Here is a 19,333-nt window from a genome sequence, read left to right on the forward strand (position 1 = left end):
GAGATAAAAATCAAAAGCAAATTGCAGCCAGGTGCACTGTAGGCCCCAAGAAGAGATAAGAGCTGCAAAGGCTGTTATTAAGACGATGGCCAAGCAGGGTGTGGCAGTGCACGGCTTTAGTCCCAGTACTCTAGAATCAGAGGCAGCTGGATCTCTTTGAGTTCAAGGTCAGCCTGGTATACAAATCGAGTTCCAGGATAGCCAAGGCTGTTACACAGAGAAACCTTGCCGAATAACTGTGACTGTATATCCCTGGCTGGCCTAGGATTCGCCAGGTAGACCAGGCTGTCCTTTAATTCACAACGATCTGCTTGCCTCTAACTCCCTAGTGCTAGGATTAAAGGTATGTGCTACAGTTTTAAAGGGCTCAACAATTTATTCCTTAGCCTGGCAAAAAGGGACCATTTCTTGTGTTACGAGTGGATGAAATCTATCCACATCAGGCAGTAGCCCAGTCGCCCTGTGCTTTTTTTTCCGTTTTTTTTTTTTTTTCCGAGACAGGGTTTCTCTGTACTGCTTTGGAGGCTGTACTGGAACTCGCTCTGTAGACCAGGCTGGCTTCCAGCTCACAGAGATCCCGCTGCTTCTGCCTCCCGAGTGCTGGGATAAAAGGCGTGTGCCACCACCGCCCGGCCATCCTGTGCTTTAAGGACATCTTATAACCCTTTGAGATACCTGGGTCCAAGGAGCAATCTCCCTGAGTATTAGTGTTGTGCTATTTAACAGAAGCTAGCAATGACCTTCTCATCATAGCTATCAGGATAGTCTTCCTATAATCTTTTTTTTTCAGAGGACAAAGTGTCTGGCTTTCAATTGTGAAGAGGTTTTTTTTTTGGTGGTGGGGGGAGTAGGGTTTCTTGTCCTCAGCACCATTGACTTGGGATCAAATAATTCTTTGTTGTAGAAGGACTGTCCTGTGCACTACAGGAGCTTCCCAGTGTCATTGGCTTCTACCAACCCCATCCCCATACCTGACGACTCAGTGTCTCCAGAGGTTGTAGAATGTCCCCCCAGAGAGCAAATGAGCTGCAGCTTGACACCACTGCTTCAGAGGATGTGCTGGGAAGTCTACTCGGGCCTGTGAATAAGAGCGAAGGTGATTTGGTCAGTGAAGGGCTGAGGAAAATGTAACTTTTCTTTTCCTTCTTTAAAATTGAGACAAGGTCTTACTCTGTAGGCATGGCTGGCTTTCAACTTGCAGATCCACCTGCTTCTCTCTCCCAAGTTCTGGAATTAATTGTCTGTGTGTGGCCGGGCGTTGGTGGCACACACCTTTTATCCCAGCACTCGGGAGGCAGAGGTAGCGGGATCTTTGTGAGTTGAGGACAGCTTGGTCTACAGAGTGAGTTCCAGGACAGCCTCCAAGACAATACAGAGAAACCATGTCTCGAAAAACCAAAAAAAAAAAAAGTGTGTGTGCTACTTTGCCTGGCATATCCCCCCACCCAGACAGAGTCTGTCTGGGTAACAGGCCTAGCAGTCCTGGAACGAGCTCTGTAGACCAAGCTGTCCTCAACTCGGCCTCAATCTGCTTGCCTCTGCCTTCTGAGTACTGGGGTTAAATGCATGCATTACCACACCTGACTAATAATTAGATTCTAAATGGGCTCCCTTCCCTTCAAAAGGTTTCTCTCTTTTTCTTCTTCCTTTGTTCACCCATTAGCAATCATTTATTTATAGGATATTTAATTTTAGCATAGCTAGAAACAAACCAATATTCTAAGCCTAGGATTTTCTTCTTCCTTCCATCTATACTTCCTTCCTTCCTTTTCTTTCTTCCTTTTTTTTTGAGATAAGACCTCACTGTGTATCCCTAACTAGCTTAGAAACCCCTATGTAGACCAGGCTGACCATGAACTTGCAGAGAACTGCTTGCCTCTGTGTCCAACCCTGATAGTTTCCTTTTATTGACAAATTGTCAAGACTCTCTCTAGGGAGAATCTTACTGCCTAATAGGACAAGTACCAAAAGGCAAGGTTTGTGACTGTATTTATACAAGAAAACATAACTGAAATCTAATCAACATCATACAGAAATAGAAAGTATTAGAGAAGACTCGATGGCCCATCACATACAATCATCTTTTGTATGTGACAACCAGAATGTCTTAATTGAAATCAATATTATTTTTAAAAGAGAGAAAAACTTCAATAAAACAAGTCAAAACTGGAAAAGAAATGGTCTGGTTCTAGCTGACAATAAAAAAAGATATAAACTTATATCTGCTAGAGTGGCTATGAAAAAAAGAAACAAATGGTGAGGTTGAGGAGAAAAAAGAACTCTTGTATACTGTTGGTGAGAATTCAAAATTACTACAGTCACTTTGGAAAACAGTATGGAGGGCCTAGAACTACTAAAGAGTAATCTAGTAATCCAATTTTTTGGGTATACATTAAAAGGAAGTGAAATTACTATGCCAAAAAGATATCTGTATTACTATTAAGGCAGCTTAATATTTTTTTTTTATTTTTGAGACAGGGTCTCATATAGTTCAGGCTAGCCTTGAACTCGTTATGTAGTTGAGAACGATTCAACTCGTGGTCTTCCTGCCTCTACTTCCAACGTTTTGGAATAACAGAAGTACACCACCATACCTGGCAAATACAGCATCATTCATAATAACCAAGATACGGAAATAAAAAAAAAGTGCCTATCAACAACTGGATAGAAAAAACTGTGGCTACAAGGCTGGAGATGTAGCTTAGTGGCAGAGACCTTGACTAGCATTCTTGAGGCTCTGTGCTCGATCCCCCAGCACATGAACAAAAATGTGGCTGGGTAAGGTGGTTCAGGAATGGTAGCCTAGCATTCAGGAGTGAGGCAGGACGAATTTAGCTTAATGTCAGTCTGAATTATACTGTGAGACCTTGGACATATAAAAACGTTGTGTACTGTATATAATACACAATGAACTAATAACTCAATTTAGGCAAAGAATGAAATGTCATCTGCAACAACATGGTGGATGGATCTAGAGGACATTATATCCAGTCAAAAAAGGCAGGCACACAAAGCCGGTATCTCATCTCACTTTAAGTGGAATCTTAAAATGTTCAGTTCATTGAAGCAACAGTAAATAATTTTTAGTAGAGGCTGAGGGCAGGGAAAGGGGAAATGTTACTGAAAAGATACATTGTCTCAGGCAGCAATATGCAATGTGGCAATTTTAGTTAATATATCTATGATAATTAATAGTATCTCCTATAGGTAAGAGTGGATTTTAATTGAACATAGGGATGCACACCTATAATCCCAGTTTCTTGGGAGGCTGAGGCAGAGGTCTACAAGTTGGATAGCAGCCTAAACTACGTAGCAAATGCCAGTTAAGTCTCCGTCATTTGAGAACCCAATGCAACAAGAATTGGCTGGGGATATAATGGCAGCTTGCTTGCCTATTATAGGTAGGCAAGGGTGCGGGAGAAGGTGGTATATTAACTGTTTTCACTCCAAAGAATAATGTGGGATAGGTGATAGCTACGTTAATGAATCTGATTTGTTCATTTGGTAGTGTATTCATGCATTGCAATTTACCACTGTGCCCCATAAATATCAATCTGAAAAGTGAGCAAGGTAGTGAAGGAGCTTGTGGTTCCAGCTACTGTGAGTTCAAGAGCCAAAAGGCCAACCCCGACAACACAGTGAGATCAAGGATCAAAAAGTACTGCATTCGCACAAGTGGAGAACAAAGAGAATTGTCTAACCTTGCGATCAGCATGAGCATCTGTTACACCTGCGGGAGATGAAGCTGCAAAACGATGCTTAGACAGGGTCACAGAAACAGAGGCTTTTAATAGTGAAGTTCTCCAAGAGTTGTGCATGAGAATCGCTAGGTAACTTTAAAAAAATCTCGAAGCCCAGACATCACGAAAGAACAATTGCATCTGAATCTATGGATACCCATAGACTTTTTCTTTCTTAAAAGGCTTGTACCTGATTCCAAACAGGAGTCAAGATTAGAAAACATATACAAAATATGAGGATTTTTGAGGAAAAGAGGCGATAAGGAAAGATGAAGTAAAAACCCATGCAGGACAGGGCAGCTACTGCAAGGGCAGGGACAAAAGCCAAGAGTGCCAGCGAAGGATTTAAGGACTGCATGTGTTTCAGTGACGGGCTCTGGGTGACAGCATCGAGCTGGGAGCACTCGGGACTGCATTCAAATGAAGTTATTGTACCGTTGTTCCTGTCCCGTTCCATTTTCTCGCCCATTTTCCCACAGTTGACAAAAAAAAATTGACGGTAACGTTCTCTCCCACGCGTCGCGCCAGAGACGCCTATGGGAGGAGCGCGCGTGGGAGAGTCACGGCGCGCGGTCATCGCCGGCCCCCCCGGAGTGGAGATCACCTTAGCGCTGGGGTCCCGAGAGAGTATAGACAGGAGAAGGGCGGCTACTCCACCAAGGGTCCTCAGCCCACCGCCCGTTCGCGGACGGCGAGGTGGGTGGGTGGGGGAAAGGAGTGCCCAGGGACTGCTGACGTTACCGTGACGCGGCCTCACCGGCTGGCGGCACTGCTTCCGGCGGCGCGCGCGCCCCCCCCTTTCCGCTTTCCCGCCCACACGCCGCCTCGCCCCGCCCCCTTCTCACACACCCCGTCCCCTCGCCCCCCACCACAGAACAGAGCGGGGAACCGTCACAGGTTGCCAGTGGAAAGGGCCTCCCGCGGGTTCCCCTTCCGTTCTGCCTGGCGACTTCCGCTCCAGGCCCAGCAACATGGACGCTTCAGCCCACCGGCCGGGTGGCCGCTGAGCAGTCGCTGAAGCTCGCTCCCTTGAGCAGTGGCCGGCGGGTCTCTCCGCCTTCCCGTCCGGCGCTTGTGTCCCTGTGGCCGGCCGGCCCGGCCCTACATGGGGGGCGGGCCTCTGCAACCCCGGCTTGGCTTCCTGTTCAGAGGCGGCCTGGCGCTAGGCGGCGGCCACTCTACCCGCGCCCGCTTCGGTGCGGTCACCGAGCCCGGGAGGAGGCTCCAGGGCCGCATCTCGGGCGGTTGTGCCAAGCCGGGCTGTGAGCCGCCATGGCCCCAGTGCAGCTGGATAACCACCAGCTGATCCCTCCGGGCGGCGGCGGCAGCAGCGGCTCAGCGTCTGCCCCCGCTCCTCAGCCGCCGGGAGCCGCGGTAGCCGCAGCAGCTGCGGCCGCGGCTAGCCCTGGTTACCGGCTTAGCACGCTCATCGAATTTCTGCTGCACCGGGCCTACTCGGAGCTACTGGTGTTGACGGACTTGTAAGTGTCGCGAACCCATACCTGCTTCCCGGCTCCCCACTTGCCCTTCCCGCCCTGTGGACCCATAGAGGCTTGAGCCTGCCGTTTATTGAGCGCGGCTGTTTAGTGTAGAATTTTGGAATTCGTGGGGTTCGGGTTCCGGGGACGTGGGGGAGGTTAGTATTGGGGATCTGATTAGAGATGAAGCACTGAGATCCGGTTGGTTTCGCGTGTTACTCTTGTGCTGATGATTGTCTAGGATTTTTGTCTTGACTTTTCAACAGAACTCTATTGATTTCTTGGTGGAATCTTTAAAACCCTAAGACGGAGAGTTAAGCGTTCAGAACTACGTAACATTCTAAGTGAACGCGATTCTCAAAGAAGGGAAATGCTTTACAGCCTTTTGACAGTATGTTTTAAATGTACGTTGCAATTGTTTCTCTTTGGATTCAGGAGATAGATTTTGTTTAAAATCTTACATTCTGAGTTCTGAGTCTTTCGGAAACATTTGAAAGCGTTTGAAGTCTCTCTGAATGTAGTGAAAGTAAAATACGTTTTCCTAAGGAGCCTGCTGATTTCAGTCACCTAGTTACCTATGAAATGCCTTGGGGCGTGATTAGGGTGTTAATCCCTTCAGAATACAAGCAGAGCACACTGATGGCTCAGTGGGCGAAGAAAAGGCATTGTGAAATTTTGGAACTCTGTTTTACATCTTCTAGCTGAGGTTGATGAAAGTTTTCACCTTTTACCTACCTATTGTTAGGCTCCCTCAGGTTTCCAGGAAAAAACATTAGTGTGCAGACATTAGGAAGTCTTTGTGATACTTTGTTACTGTAGAATTAAATACTTGGTTGTAACCACTTAAAGCGTTAGAGACGGCTTCGCATACTCTTGTAAAGCATTCCCTTTCATTTTTGATGCACTATCTATTGAATGAGACAAAACTTAACCATGCCAAAAGAGGTGTCTTTTTTTTTTTTTTTAAGACGAGGTCGGTCGTCTTGTAACCTTCAGTTCTGTCTGGTTCAGCCTCTTTCGTGCTGGTATTACTAGTGTGGGTCAACATACTTGGCCGATTTTTTTTTCTTTTAACACAAAATCCTCTGTTTCCTAAGTGTTGGGATTCTAGGTGTGTGGCTCCTCCCCTCCGTACAGCTTCTGACAGAGAAATAGCTGTCACGTTTAGGAGTTCTTTTAGTCCTCTGGGCGGTGGTAGCTCACGCCTTTGATCCCAGCACTCTGGAGGCAGAGGCGGGCGGATCTCTGTGAGTTCCAGGCCTTGATCTACCGAGTGTCAGTACAGCTAGGGTATACGGTGAAATCCTGTCTCGGAAAACCAGAAAAAAAAAAAAAAGAAATCCGGAAGAGGAAGTTTCATATATGTCTTGTGCATAGCTGTGGGAACAGAGTGTGATCATGATTTTGTGCTTTGGTTTTCTATAGAAGAGTTGTATAAATTTATTGAATTGTGTTCTATTTTTAAGTTTTTGGACTGGCTTATGGAGAGGCATCTGTTTTATTGCTGTGGAATAATTTTGTGTGGTGATTCCTAAACATATCTCAAGCATAGACCTCAGCTGAATTCCACATTCTGTGTCTAGATCCATACATCTTAATATCTAACCCAGGAGCTGGGTTTGGTGGTAGATTTATGGCTAGGACCTCAGCATTTGGGAAGCTAAAGCAAGCTTTAGTCAAGCCTCAAACTACGTAGTTGAGACCTTATTTCAAAAAATACCCCACAGTCAGACATGGTGGTGCATGTCTTTACTTTCAGCAGAGGCAGGGGGGTCTAGAGTCAATTCTAGGACAGTGAGTGTTACATAGTGAAACTTTGTCTCAAACCAACAAATCCCTTCCCACCATCCAACACACATAAAGAAACCACACAGAGACACAAACTCACAAACAAAACAAAAAAAAAACACATGGAAAAAGTTTTTAGACTAACTTCTATTAGAGTGACTGTAAAATTTGTGGTCTAAACCAGGATACCTTTTTTTTTTCTTCAAAAGAGGGTTTCTCTGTATTGTTTTGGAGGCTGTCCTGGAACTGACTAACTTCTATTAGAGTGACTGTAAAATTTGTGGTCTAAACCAGGATACCTTTTTTTTTCTTCAAGACAGGGTTTCTCTGTATTGTTCTGGAGGCTGTCCTGGAACTCGCTCTGTAGACCAGGCTGGCCTCAAACTCACAGAGGACCTGCCTCTGCCTCCTGAGTGCTGGAATTAAAGGCATGTGCCACCAATGCCTGGCTCACCAGGATACCTTTTAACAGGAAAAAAAAGATGCTATAAATATAGTAGTTCATACTTGTAGCCCCAACACTATGGAGGTCAAGGCAGGAGTATCAGAAATTAAAGAACAGATTGTAGGCAACTTAGGGAGTTTGCTTGGACTGCTTGGTATTATGTTTCAATAATAATAATAATAATAATGCCCAATGTGCTGGAAATGTAGCCTAGGGGTAGAGCATTTGCCAGGTCCTGGCTCTGGCTCTTGAGCACCCCAAAACAAAATAAAACAACAAAACAAAAACAGCAAGCATACATGGGGACTGTGCTGTGCAAACCCATGCTGGTCATTTCACTTTTACTTTTAAGGCCCAGAGAGAACTTATCTACTCTTTAATTTATATGTTAATAGTCTCATTCTGTTCCATCTACCTACCCTAATCTTGATGTTTCTTGGTAGTTCTTGGCACAATTTACAATTGGATGATGCCTCTGCTCTTTTTCTAGGAATACATGTGGTTTTCCGTCTCATTTCCTTTAGGTCTAAGCTCACAAATATCTTGGATCAAAGACTTTCTCCAAGCACTCATGTAATAGTACTTTGCACCTTCTGTCCTCCTCCTTTGGTGTTTTTCCCTACAATGCTTACTTTTTGAGACATCATTAGCATACTGTGCCTCCCCCCATGGAATAGAAAATCCAGGAGAACAAAGATTTTAATTTGTTTTGGTTTCCCAGTGACAAGAACAATGTCTGGCATGTATTTGGGGCTTAACCAAATTTAGTACATGAATGAATGAATTTTCAGAAATGTCTCTTTAAACCATGGATAGTTAAGGAAAAGCAACTTATTTATTTATTTATTTACTTATTTTTTGGATGCAGGGTTTCTCTGTAATAGCTCTAGGTGTCCTTGGACTTGAACTCACAAAGATCTGCCTTTTCTGCCTCCCAAGCTCTGGGATTAAAGGTGTGCACCACCTCCGCCCTGCTGAACTGTTGTTGTTGTTATTATTATTAATTTTTTTCAGACAGGGTTTCTCTATGTAACCCTGACTGCCCTGGAACTAGCTCTGTAGACCAGGCTGGCCTCGAACTCACAGATTCTCTTGCCTCTGCCTCCCCAGTGCTGGGATTAAAGGTGGGCACCATCACCACCTGGCAACATTGCTATTCTTGATATTTAAACAAACAGCCCCTTTTTCAATTTATGTGGCAAATAGAATTTCTTGCTCTTCTTTTTAAAAAAATATTTATTTTTTATTTTATGTGCACTGGTATTTTGTCATGGGTGTTAGGTCCCCTGGAACTGAAATTACAGACAGTTGTGAGATGCCATGTGGGTGCTAGAAATTGGACCCTGGTCCTCTGGAAGAGCAGTCAGTGCTCTTAACCACTGAGCCATCTCTCCAGCCCTAGTCTTGCTTTTCTGTAGTCAAGGTTGGCATGGAACTTTGCATCCTCCTGCCAGAATTAATGTGTTAATGTAAAAGTCTTGAGGGACATGGTACTTAGTTTTTCAACAACTGGTTCTGTTTGAAACATGGAAGATAAAAAACACCAGCTTTGATGGCAGTGGTGGTACACACCTTTAATCCCAGCATTCAGGAGGCAGAGGCAGGTGGATCTCTGAATTTTTAAGGCCAGCCTGGTCTACAGAGCAAGTTCCAGGACAGTCAGGGCTGTCACACAGAGAAACCCTATCTCAAAAACACAAAAACAACAAAACTGGGGAAAAAAGTGATTCTATCTTTGATACTATCTATGTTCCTTGGTTTTAATTTTTTAGATCAAGTCACTAGGGAGGTTAAGAGTATTTATTAGTGGCTACCTCTCCTTTACTAATATCAGGTGCCCCATTTATAGACTTAGACACACACACAACAAAAAATAAACCCAAAAAACAAAGCAAAAAAAAAGTCAGCTTCAATAATTTAGGTGATTTGTTTTGAGCCCCAATATTTAAGAGTTTTCCTTCTGCTTGTTCACCTCCAACACATGTTCATACTTTTTGCCTTGACTTCGTAGGGGCATGCTCTTTGCTTTTTAACCTCTTTGCTAGGATTACAGCCAATGGACTTTTACTGAAGTGTGGAATAAATATGCTCTGTGCCTTCTTTCAACATTTGCATCTTAGGGGTCCCCCCCCCAATGTGGTAGATTTCCATAAAGGATTTTAAAATAGAAATGCAAGCTTTGGGCTAAAAGGGAGGCAGCAGCAAATCCTGTCCTTTGTCCTAGAAATGATAGAATTTCTGGTGGTCTCTGGGGGCAGGTAGGAGCTGGAACAATGGTTCCTGCTTTCCTATTCTACCCCTAAACTCTACTGTCTCCCCATCCCCCTAATCCTCAATTTTCTCTCTCTTGAGAAGAAGGCTTCTCAGGGAGTACTCTGAGGAGCATTTTTCATGGAGAGGAATTTACCAGGGGCTGCTTTTATTTGCAGTCTTTGAGACAGGCTCTTACTCTGTATCCCAGGCTGGTTTTGTGGCAGTTCTCCCGTCTCAGCCTCCCAAGTGCTTGTGATTACAGTGTGTGGTACCATACCTGGTTCTTATTTGCAGGCTTCTTTTTTTTTTACTTGTTTTTTTTAACGTTTGCCATTGGTGTTTAATCTTTTAACCCATTGCCAATTTACTTTTTTTTAAATTTTATTTTCCAGTTTAAATTTGGATAAGAAACAAGGTTGCTTCACAAGTCAGTTCCAGGTTATTTGCAGGCTTCTAATAGACCTTCAGTTTCTATTTGGCTTTCTGGTATACTGGCCTTTCCAGCCCATACTTACTTAAAACTCCCACCTGCACCTTGACCTCTGGTTTGGTCATTGTCCTGAACCTCATCTCTCCTCTAGGGATTGAGCCCAGGTATGTGCTAAGCAGGTGCTCTACCACTGAACTGTATAACCCAACTCTACCTAGTTCCTCTGTCACTCTGATCATACCTGTAGCTTCTAGCCATCCTAATGTCTTCCTTGAGAATAAGACAGAACTTACTTTAATAGTTTCCCCTCCTTGTACCTTTTTCTGTTTATGAGGCACATGGTATGAGTGTGTGTGTGTATGTTTGTGGTGGGGAGACCATTAAGCAGTTGGGGTACATTCTTCAGGATCTGATAATTGCTGGGCAGGCTTGAGGTGTTCAGGACATCTGAGTCTTACACCATGAGCTACAGGTTACTGGAATGTAGAGGTTCAGAAGGCTGATTATGATTAGGTCTTTTCCAAGCATCAGAAGTAGTATAATTCACCAAGGAGAAAGTTGACAGGGGTTGCTGGCAATCAGTACTAGAGAATTAGCAAAAAGAAATCAAGAAGACTACTGGTTCTATTTATTAATAATATAAATCATTCATTTAACCACTGTGCAATGTCATAATTGCCACAAAACCTTGATTGCGCCCTTAGCTTCCAGATTCGACTACTACAACATAACATAATGGGATTACTGCTAAGAATCAAAGTGCTCAGAGAGGTTTGGGTTCAGAGAGGTTGATAACTAAGCAATATTCCTACACCTGTAGCCATTTTGGTCTTAAAAGATACCTTTTCTGACTCTGATACTGTGTGCTGATGTGAGACTTGGGATATTTATTCATTTATTTTCTAGAGACAGGGTGTCTATGTAGTCCTGGCTGTCCTGGACCGGACTGGCCTCAAACTGAAACAGATCCTTCTGCTTCTGCCTCCTGAGTGCTGGGATCAAAAGGTGTAGGTACCACCCACATCCCTGGACTTGGGCTTTTTAAATGTTTGAAGTTTACACAGTATCTTCTGAATCATTTTGAGTGGAAAGAAATGTTGCTTTCTCAGTTTTTACTTTACAGCCATATTGTTGCTAATTTATCAGTGCAGGGAGTTAGCAGCCACTTGAGCCTGTAGTTACTGTTTGCTCAGTTTTTCTGAAAGTGTGAAGATACCAGATAGAGTCAGAGTACCAGGCCATTATCACATTTTGACCAAGGTATGCATATATTTAATCAACTTCTTTTTTCTTCTTAGATTGCCAAGGAAATCTGATGTGGAAAGGTGAGTATGAAAAAAAAATCTTAAATCTTTCTCCTTACTGATTTTTTAACCCTTCTAATCTGTGAGTATTAGTATGAATGGGGCTGTTGATGGTGTATAGCCGTGGATTAGGAACCTGGGCCCAAAGAAACCTAGAACTATATATTTAGTCAGGAGCACCAGGGAATGCAATTTTCTTATTCTTGGTACTTGGATGTGTAGAACTTTTGTTCTTTAAATCTTTATTGATGACTGACCACAGCAAGTCCTTGGGAGGAATAGTAAAATGTAACTACATAGTTTGTAATGAAAGTTGAGTAGACTGGCTTTGAACAGATGGCTATTAATTTACCAGTTGCTATAATGATGTTGTTAGATATCTTTTAGCTCATTGACTTTAGTGTCTTGCTATTGCTATTTTATAGGTGAAAAAATTTTGATTCAATTTAAGCTTGGGGCTTAAAACAACACTATGTTTCCATAGGCCAAAGGAACAAGATAAATTAAGACTTAAGGAGATCATGTTATTGGGATTTAAATTGGGACTATAATATAAGGCTAACTTGATTATATCTTTGATACTACCTATATGCCTTGGTGTTGATTTTAAAGACTAAGCCACTAGGGAGGTTTATAGTATTTATTAGTGACTACCTCTCTATTACCAACACCAAATGCTCATTTTGTAGATTTAGACACAAATCAAAAAGGTAGAGCTGGAAGACACAATTGAAACTTAACCTGTATGTATTGTGACTTGGCTTGTCAATTTTGTTTTCAAGACAGGGTTTCTCTGTGGAACAGCCCTGGCTGTCTTGGAACTTGCTCTGTAGACCAGGCTGGCCTTGAACTCAGATATTCGACCACCTCACAGAGGTCCACCTGCCTCTGCCTCCTAAGCACTGGGATTAAAAGTCTGGGCCACCACCTCCACCACTAGGCTGGCTGGTCAGTTTTAAGAGAAGGAAACAAGCTAGGTTTGTTATGCCTATTATGGTTTAGGAAAGAACACTGAGCTTTTGGAGAAATAATTCATTCGCCCTATCAGTTGAGACAATGTGGTGTCAGAAAACCACATTACAATAGTAGTTTACAGTGAAGGACATCTTTTTGATAGAGGAGCATATTTAGGAAAAAAAATACTAGACAAACCTAGTTGTTTGTTGGTAAGAGAGGGACAACACCAACGTATTGAGTCCTAAGGTAGGTGGTGTCCAGGTGGCTGTGTGGTGCTGGGTGTTGAACCAGAGCCCTATATTCTGAGCCACAATCCCCCCCATCAGATCTTAATGTACTTTTAACACGTGTTGTGTCTCAGTCTTGCTAGTTTTCTTTTATAATCCTTGACACTGACAAAGAGCCATAAGTATGCCCTTGGCTTTTCTTTTTTGTGTTTCCAGTAATCATGGTGTTGACTGTTCTTAAGGAAGTCTTTCAGGTTGTGTGTGGTCTTCATACACTCTCAATAACACCTTGACTTTGATGTATTCAGTCAGCATTAGACTTCAGCAAAAATACACATGATGCATTGCATCATGGTGATGTTATTGGCAAGATGCAGAGACGTTGTTTGGATTTGTAGGCCATTGAAAAGTCACATTAGGCCGGGTGTTGGTGGCACATGCCTTTAATCCCAGCACTCAGGATGCAGAGACATGCGGATCTCTGTGAGTTCCAGGCCAGCCTGATCTACAGAGCGAGTTCCAGGACAGCCTCCAAAACAATACAGAAAACCCTGTTTCGAAAAACCAAAAAAAGAAAAAAAGAAAAGTCACATTAAAATTAATAAATTCATCTGTACTTGGAGGTAGGTTGGTATTCTGGGTTTTGCCATTAGTTCTGGCATATTGAAGTTTTCTTTCCTCCAATGTCTTAAACAATGAAAGGTATGATTGTCAGTTTAGTGGTTTTGAAGAGGTCTAACTAACATATAGAAGGCAGAGAGTTTTTGGTTTTTGATGAAGATTTTAAAGCTTTTTTTTTTCAAGGTAGCGTTTCTCTGTGGCTTTGGAGGCTGTCCTGGAACTAGCTTTTGTAGACCAGGCTGGTCTCGAACTCACAGAGATCTGCCGGCCTCTGCCTCCCGAGTGCTGGGACTAAAGGCTGAGCCACCAACATCCGGCAGTTCTTAAAGCTTTATGAGATGATAAAAATATTGGTGATTGCTGAGTGAAAAAGCATAGAAGTGAGTACAGTATAAAAACAGATATGGACAGACCTACCTTTTCTTTTACTATTCAGTATATCGTCTTTAATTTGGCTAAGGTAATGAACTTAGCTGTTGAAATTCATCTGAGTAAGAGCTTCATAGAGAGTTCCTTGTTAAGTTTTTTTTTCAGTTATGCTGTTGAAAGTTGAGAAATAGCTCTTGATTTTGTAGAAAGAGCATAGTTCAAAGCTCTGATAAAGAATGTACTTCAATTCCTCTAACCAAAATGATAAATAGTTACCAGTAGTTTCAGTTATGAAATTTATATTTCATAGCTCCTAAATTGGTCCCCTCTGTGACTCATTTAACTTCTACTACCTCATATCAATGAATATAGTATATTATAGGAATCATTTATTACAATAAAAAATTAGTTTCATAATGTAATCATTGTGGAAAAACTCCTTTTGGATTTATTGTTCTGTGGTGAAAGGTACAGACAGGCAGAATGTAAAGATGAGATGAAATTAATATTTATGTAAATATTTTAGGGTAATTTCATTGTTCTTAAACACTTTTAAAATTTACATGACACAAATTGTGAAATATAATGTTCCGGTTCAGTTGAGAATTATTTTATTTTACAGGAAAATAGAAATTGTACAGTTTGCTAGCCGGACACGTCAACTCTTCGTTCGATTATTAGCTTTAGTAAAATGGGCCAATGATGCTGGCAAAGTAGAAAAGTGTGCGGTGAGTTAAATTTTTGATTTTACTTTGTATAAAATAACTTGAAAGATGGACATGGTAGCACATGCCTGTGATCTTAGCACCTAGGAAGCTGTGTAAAGGATGGTCATGAATTCTAGGTTAGTGAGACTACATAGTAACATGCTATTTTGAAACAAACAAAATAACTTTAAATGTTTTGCATAAGTTAGAATTTTAGTTTAACACCCGTTGATTAAGTGTTATTACCATTGTCAATAATTCTTCCCTTATGAAATTATATAATGCATTTCTGTGGAAGACTGGTATTTATTTTTGGATACTTGACCAAAAGGAAGAGGAAATACCTGGAAGACTTTAATATATCACTGGAGGAACTAAAGGGGAGAAAATGGTTAGCTTCAAAATTGTATGATTCTTTGGAGCAGTGATTCTCAAACTGTGGGTTGCAGCCCCTTTGGCAACCCTGTGTCTTCAAAAATATTTACATTATGATTCATGGCATTAGCAAAACTATAGTTATGAAGTAGCAACAAAAATAATTTTGCGGTTGGGGTTCCCCACAGTATGAGGAACTGTATTTAAGGGTCACAGTATTAGGAAAGTGGGAACCACTGAGCTAGTTTGTAGGTTCTCTCATAGTTTGCTTATTGATTTCTGGTGTCCTTGTGAGAATGGCAGAATCTGCATTTTCTGTTTTAATAGATGAAATGATACAACTTCTAGAAAATACATGGCTTCTTCAAGGTCATAGAACTGATATAGCATGCATCAGTTCAATTGTTTGTTCATTTACTCATGCTCTAAAACTACTGAACATGGGCTATAATGGGTAGCAGGGAATGACTTGAATAAAAACATAGTCCCTGCTTCAGGAAGCTCCGTAGTCTTTTGACTGTTGAATTACTCTAAAGTCAAAAAAGTGACTTCATAGAGTGAAGAGTAGCAAAGACTAAACCTAGCCCTGAACTCACAGAGATCCTCCTGCCTCTGCCTCCCAAGTGCTGGGATTAAAGGAGTGTGCCACTAACGCCCAGCCCCCCAAAAAAAAGTTTTAAGGGGCTGGAAATGTAGTTCAATTGGTAGTACTTCTACAGCATGTAATAAAATAAGTCTTTTCTCCAGCACTGCATGAACCAGGCATGGTGATGTTTTCCTGTAATCTCAACACTTGAGAGGTGGAGACAGGAGGCTCATAAGTTTAAGATCATCCTTAGCTACATTGTTAGTTGAATCCTGCAGGAGATCCTGTTTCCACACAACAATAACAACAAGAGCCATTCAAGTTGTTTTTTTTTTTTTTTTTTTTTTTTTACGAGACAGGGTTTCTCTGTATTGTTTTCGAGGCTGTTGGTCCAGCCTGGCCTCGAACTCACAGAGATCCGCCTGCCTCTGCCTCCCGAGTGCTAGGATTAAAGGCGTGCGCCACCACCGCCCGGTGAGCCATTCAAGTTTTAAGCTAAGAATAAGAGGACAACCTAGGGGCCTTGAGTGAGCTTACTGAGATAACTTGGGTAGGGTGATTTGATGTTCACAGAGATGGAACACTGGCTCTTGTTTTACTTCAGTCACTCTTAATGAGTTCATACTGAAACAGGAAATTAGTGAATAAAGTCAGTGAGCTCCAAAGATCCCATGTCTGTCTCCCCAATGGTTGAACTATTGGTGTATACCTTCATACTTAGCTTTTTATAATTGGATGCCAGGAAACTAAGCCCAGGTCTTCATGCTGTGTGCCAAGTATTTTGCTAACCATTCTCTCCAGTTCCCAGTGATCTTTTAAATTTCAAAGATTGGTATATCTCTATCCCCACAAACAATTTTATAATTTTTATCAACACAAAAAGGAAACTTGTACCATTTATCTATCACTCATAGTCCTTACCTATAGGCAAGCATTAACCTACTTATCTGTTTGAATTTGACTGTTATGAACATTTCATAGAAATGGACCTTTCTCAGACATTTCTTTTTTTTTCTTTCTTTTTTTTTTTTTTTTTTTTGCTTTTTCCAGACAGGGTTTCTTGGCTTTGGTGGCTGTCCTGGACTAGCTCTTGTAGACTAGGCTGGTCTCAAACTCACAGAGATCTGCCTGCCTCTGCCTCCCGAGTACTGGGATTAAAGGCATGTGCCACCAACGCCTGGCCAGAGATTTCTTTATAATATTTTTAGTATGAATCAGTACTTCATTTATATTGACTCGCATGGAAATAGACATTTTGTTTTGTCTCTTCTTCTCTATTTGGGGCTATTATAAATAATGTTGCAGAGTTTTTTGTATGTGCTTTTCTTTTGAATATATACCTAATAGTGACTGTATCATAGATAATTCTGCTTCATCTCATGAGCTGGACTATTCTCTATAAAGGATGCACCATTTTACATTGCCACCAGCAATGAATGAAGGATATTTTCCATATCCGTGTTATTATCTGCTTTGAGTTTAGCAATCCTAGTCCATTCATCCTCCCTGACTGACTTCCCAGTGTCTATTTTGAGGCAGGGTTTCACTGTGTAATGTAGGCTGGCCTTGTATTTGCTATGTTGCCTAAGCTGAAGTTAAACTTGTGATCTTCCTGTTTTAGTGTCCTGAGTGCTGGATGACAGGCATGCACCATCATGCCTGGTTTGCACTAGAGTTTCAACATCCATTTCTCTGTTGACTGGTGATGTTGAGTATGTGTTCATTGGCCATTTGTATTTCTTCCTTAGAGAAATGCCCATTTACTGCTCAAAGTCTAACAATTATTAACCATATTGATAGTTGGAGTGTAAATATGTTTTTTCCTCAAAACAGGGTTTCTCTGTGTAGCTTTGGAGTGTAAATATGCTTTAAAATGAATACTGATTACTTGGTAGCTATGAGGTTACTAATAAGTTGCTCAAAACTAAAGCATTATTATTAATCTGATTTCTAAATTAAAGAAAACTGAGCTTAGTGTATCTTGACTTCTGCAATTGTTTCATTACACAGTACTGCAGACTAGATAAACTGATATCTCAATTTATCTCCCATCTTTCCAGAGGGAAGGTCTCTGGTTTTCTTTTTGCTTAACTTGTTCTTATGAACATTTTTACCTGTGAGTGTAAAGTTTTTTTTTTCCAGGACAGCCTCCAAAACAATACAGAGAAACCCTGTCTTGAAAAAACAAAACAAAATAATTCCTTTATTGTGCAGAAAGTTGCCTGACTTTCATACTGGCAATATGATGTATACTATGTTCTTAAAGTTAGAAATGTATTTAGTTCTCAGAACAACTTTATGAGGTTGGGAATCATTACCTCCATTTTACTGTTGAAAACCTTAGGCAGAGAAAGGTTAACCTTTTTGCCCAAGCAGACAGGGCTAGTAAATTAAAGAGTTAAAATTTAGATCAAGACAGTTTAGGAGTCCATGATTTTAACTACTTCATTGCTACCTAGTACTACAAGTCTATCAGTAAAAACCACTTTACTTTACCCTCTTCTTAATATTTGGTATTATGTATGAGTGATGGCAACAGTGGAGAAATGAAAAAGTGCCATTTTAGTGTCATAGATATAGATACTTCTTCAAATAAATATGAAACTACCTATTTTAATATCCTTTGAAACTTGCTTTGGAGTATATAAATGATATTTAAGAAGAAAGCAATTTTTAAGGCAGCTTATTTACCCTTTGCTTTAAAGATGATCTCAAGCTTTTTAGATCAGCAAGCAATCTTGTTTGTGGACACCGCTGATCGCTTGGCCTCCTTAGCTAGAGATGCACTGGTCCATGCACGCCTGCCTAGTTTTGCTATCCCATATGCCATTGATGTGCTGACTACTGGCTCTTATCCACGACTTCCAACCTGCATCAGGGTAAGTGTTTTGCCCCTGTCTGTACTCATAAAAGTTGAAGGCTTTGGGTATGGATTATGTAGCATAGGAAAAACTTAAGCTTATGTAGTTGTTTTTTTTTAATCTAGAAGTAGAATTGTGGTAGCTTGAAATAAATTGGGGCCATGATGTGAGTAGATCACTGGGGAATCTTGTCTTTCCTCTTTTTTCCCTTCATTTTCTCCCCTTTCCCTGTCCTTGTTGGGAGTAAGCAGATATGCAAATATTATTTAGTTTCTATTTCAAGTGTGAAAATAATTGCATAGCGGTAGCATTTTGAAAGTGAATTTAAAATGTATTATGGTAGTTGAATGAGTTGGTGCTATTATATTCTGTACATTTAGGAAATAGAAGAAGTCATCTAGTGATATTAACTTGGTGTCATAAAGAACTTGGTTTTACCAAGGTGACAGAATTATTCATACTCATATGCATAGTCACTGTTATTGGATGTAGACAACAGAAATGGGTGTTGTTGTCTTGAGTAAAGTAAGAACATGTATAAAGACAGGTGCGGGTAAACAGTTTCATCTTTTTGCATATTATTTTAAAGATTCTTTTTTTTGTAGGATAAAATTATTCCTCCAGATCCAATTACCAAAATTGAGAAACAAGCAACACTTCATCAGCTTAATCAAATTCTTAGACATAGACTTGTAACAACAGATCTTCCTCCACAGCTAGCAAATCTTACAGTGGGTATGTACCTAAATTTTTTTTTTGGGCTGATCAGTGGTGGTGCTCACTTTTAATCTCAGTCCTTGGGAGGCAGAGGCAGGTGGATCTCTGAGTTTGAGGACAGCCTGGTCTACAGAGCTAGTTCCAAGACACCTAGGGCTGCTACACAGAGAAACCCTGTCTCAAAAAAACAAAAAAAGAATATTTTCTTGGTCTGACTGGGCAGTGGTGGTACATGCCTTTAATCCCATCACTCAGGAGGCAGAGGCAGGCTGATCTTTGTGAGTTTGAGGCCAACCCAGTCTACAGAGCTAGTTCAAGAACAGCCAAGGCTACATAAACATACCCTGTCTTGAAAAAAGAATATTTTTTTGGATTGAGAGATGGCTCAGAGGTTAATAACACTGGCTGTCCTTCCAGAGGTCTTGAGTTCAATTCCCATCAACTACATGGTGGCTCACAACCATCTGTAATGAGA

General features: G+C 41.3%; 1 protein-coding gene and 1 long non-coding RNA gene across 5 annotated transcripts in view; one reads left to right on the forward strand and one right to left on the reverse strand.

Annotated features, from left to right (window-relative positions):
* Positions 1-4,581, reverse strand: part of LOC110342834 — a 79,572-nt gene extending 74,991 nt beyond the window's left edge. The window contains exons 1-2 of one of the 2 annotated variants that reach the window (XR_005872449.1): positions 3,702-4,581; positions 972-1,078 (exon numbers count right to left, since the gene is read on the reverse strand). This is a non-coding gene — a long non-coding RNA (uncharacterized LOC110342834). The remainder of the gene's footprint in view (positions 1-971; positions 1,079-3,701) is intronic. The other variant, XR_005872448.1, reaches the window with a different exon arrangement.
* Positions 4,582-4,606: 25 nt separating this feature from the next.
* The window catches only part of Med14 (mediator complex subunit 14), an 84,044-nt gene continuing 69,317 nt past the window's right edge, over positions 4,607-19,333 (forward strand). Inside the window, exons 1-5 of one of the 3 annotated variants that reach the window (XM_021233230.2) lie at positions 4,607-5,221; positions 11,433-11,459; positions 14,235-14,340; positions 17,986-18,159; positions 18,747-18,876. In XM_021233230.2, coding sequence (XP_021088889.1) covers positions 5,013-5,221; positions 11,433-11,459; positions 14,235-14,340; positions 17,986-18,159; positions 18,747-18,876 — 646 coding nt within the window. In that variant the 5' untranslated portion in view covers positions 4,607-5,012. The remainder of the gene's footprint in view (positions 5,222-11,432; positions 11,460-14,234; positions 14,341-17,985; positions 18,160-18,746; positions 18,877-19,333) is intronic. The other 2 variants (XM_005080560.4, XM_013120870.3) reach the window with 2 other exon arrangements.

Source organism: Mesocricetus auratus, unplaced genomic scaffold (genome assembly GCF_017639785.1).
Source record: "Mesocricetus auratus isolate SY011 unplaced genomic scaffold, BCM_Maur_2.0 Super-Scaffold_100033, whole genome shotgun sequence".
NCBI classification, from domain to species: Eukaryota; Metazoa; Chordata; class Mammalia; order Rodentia; family Cricetidae; genus Mesocricetus; species Mesocricetus auratus.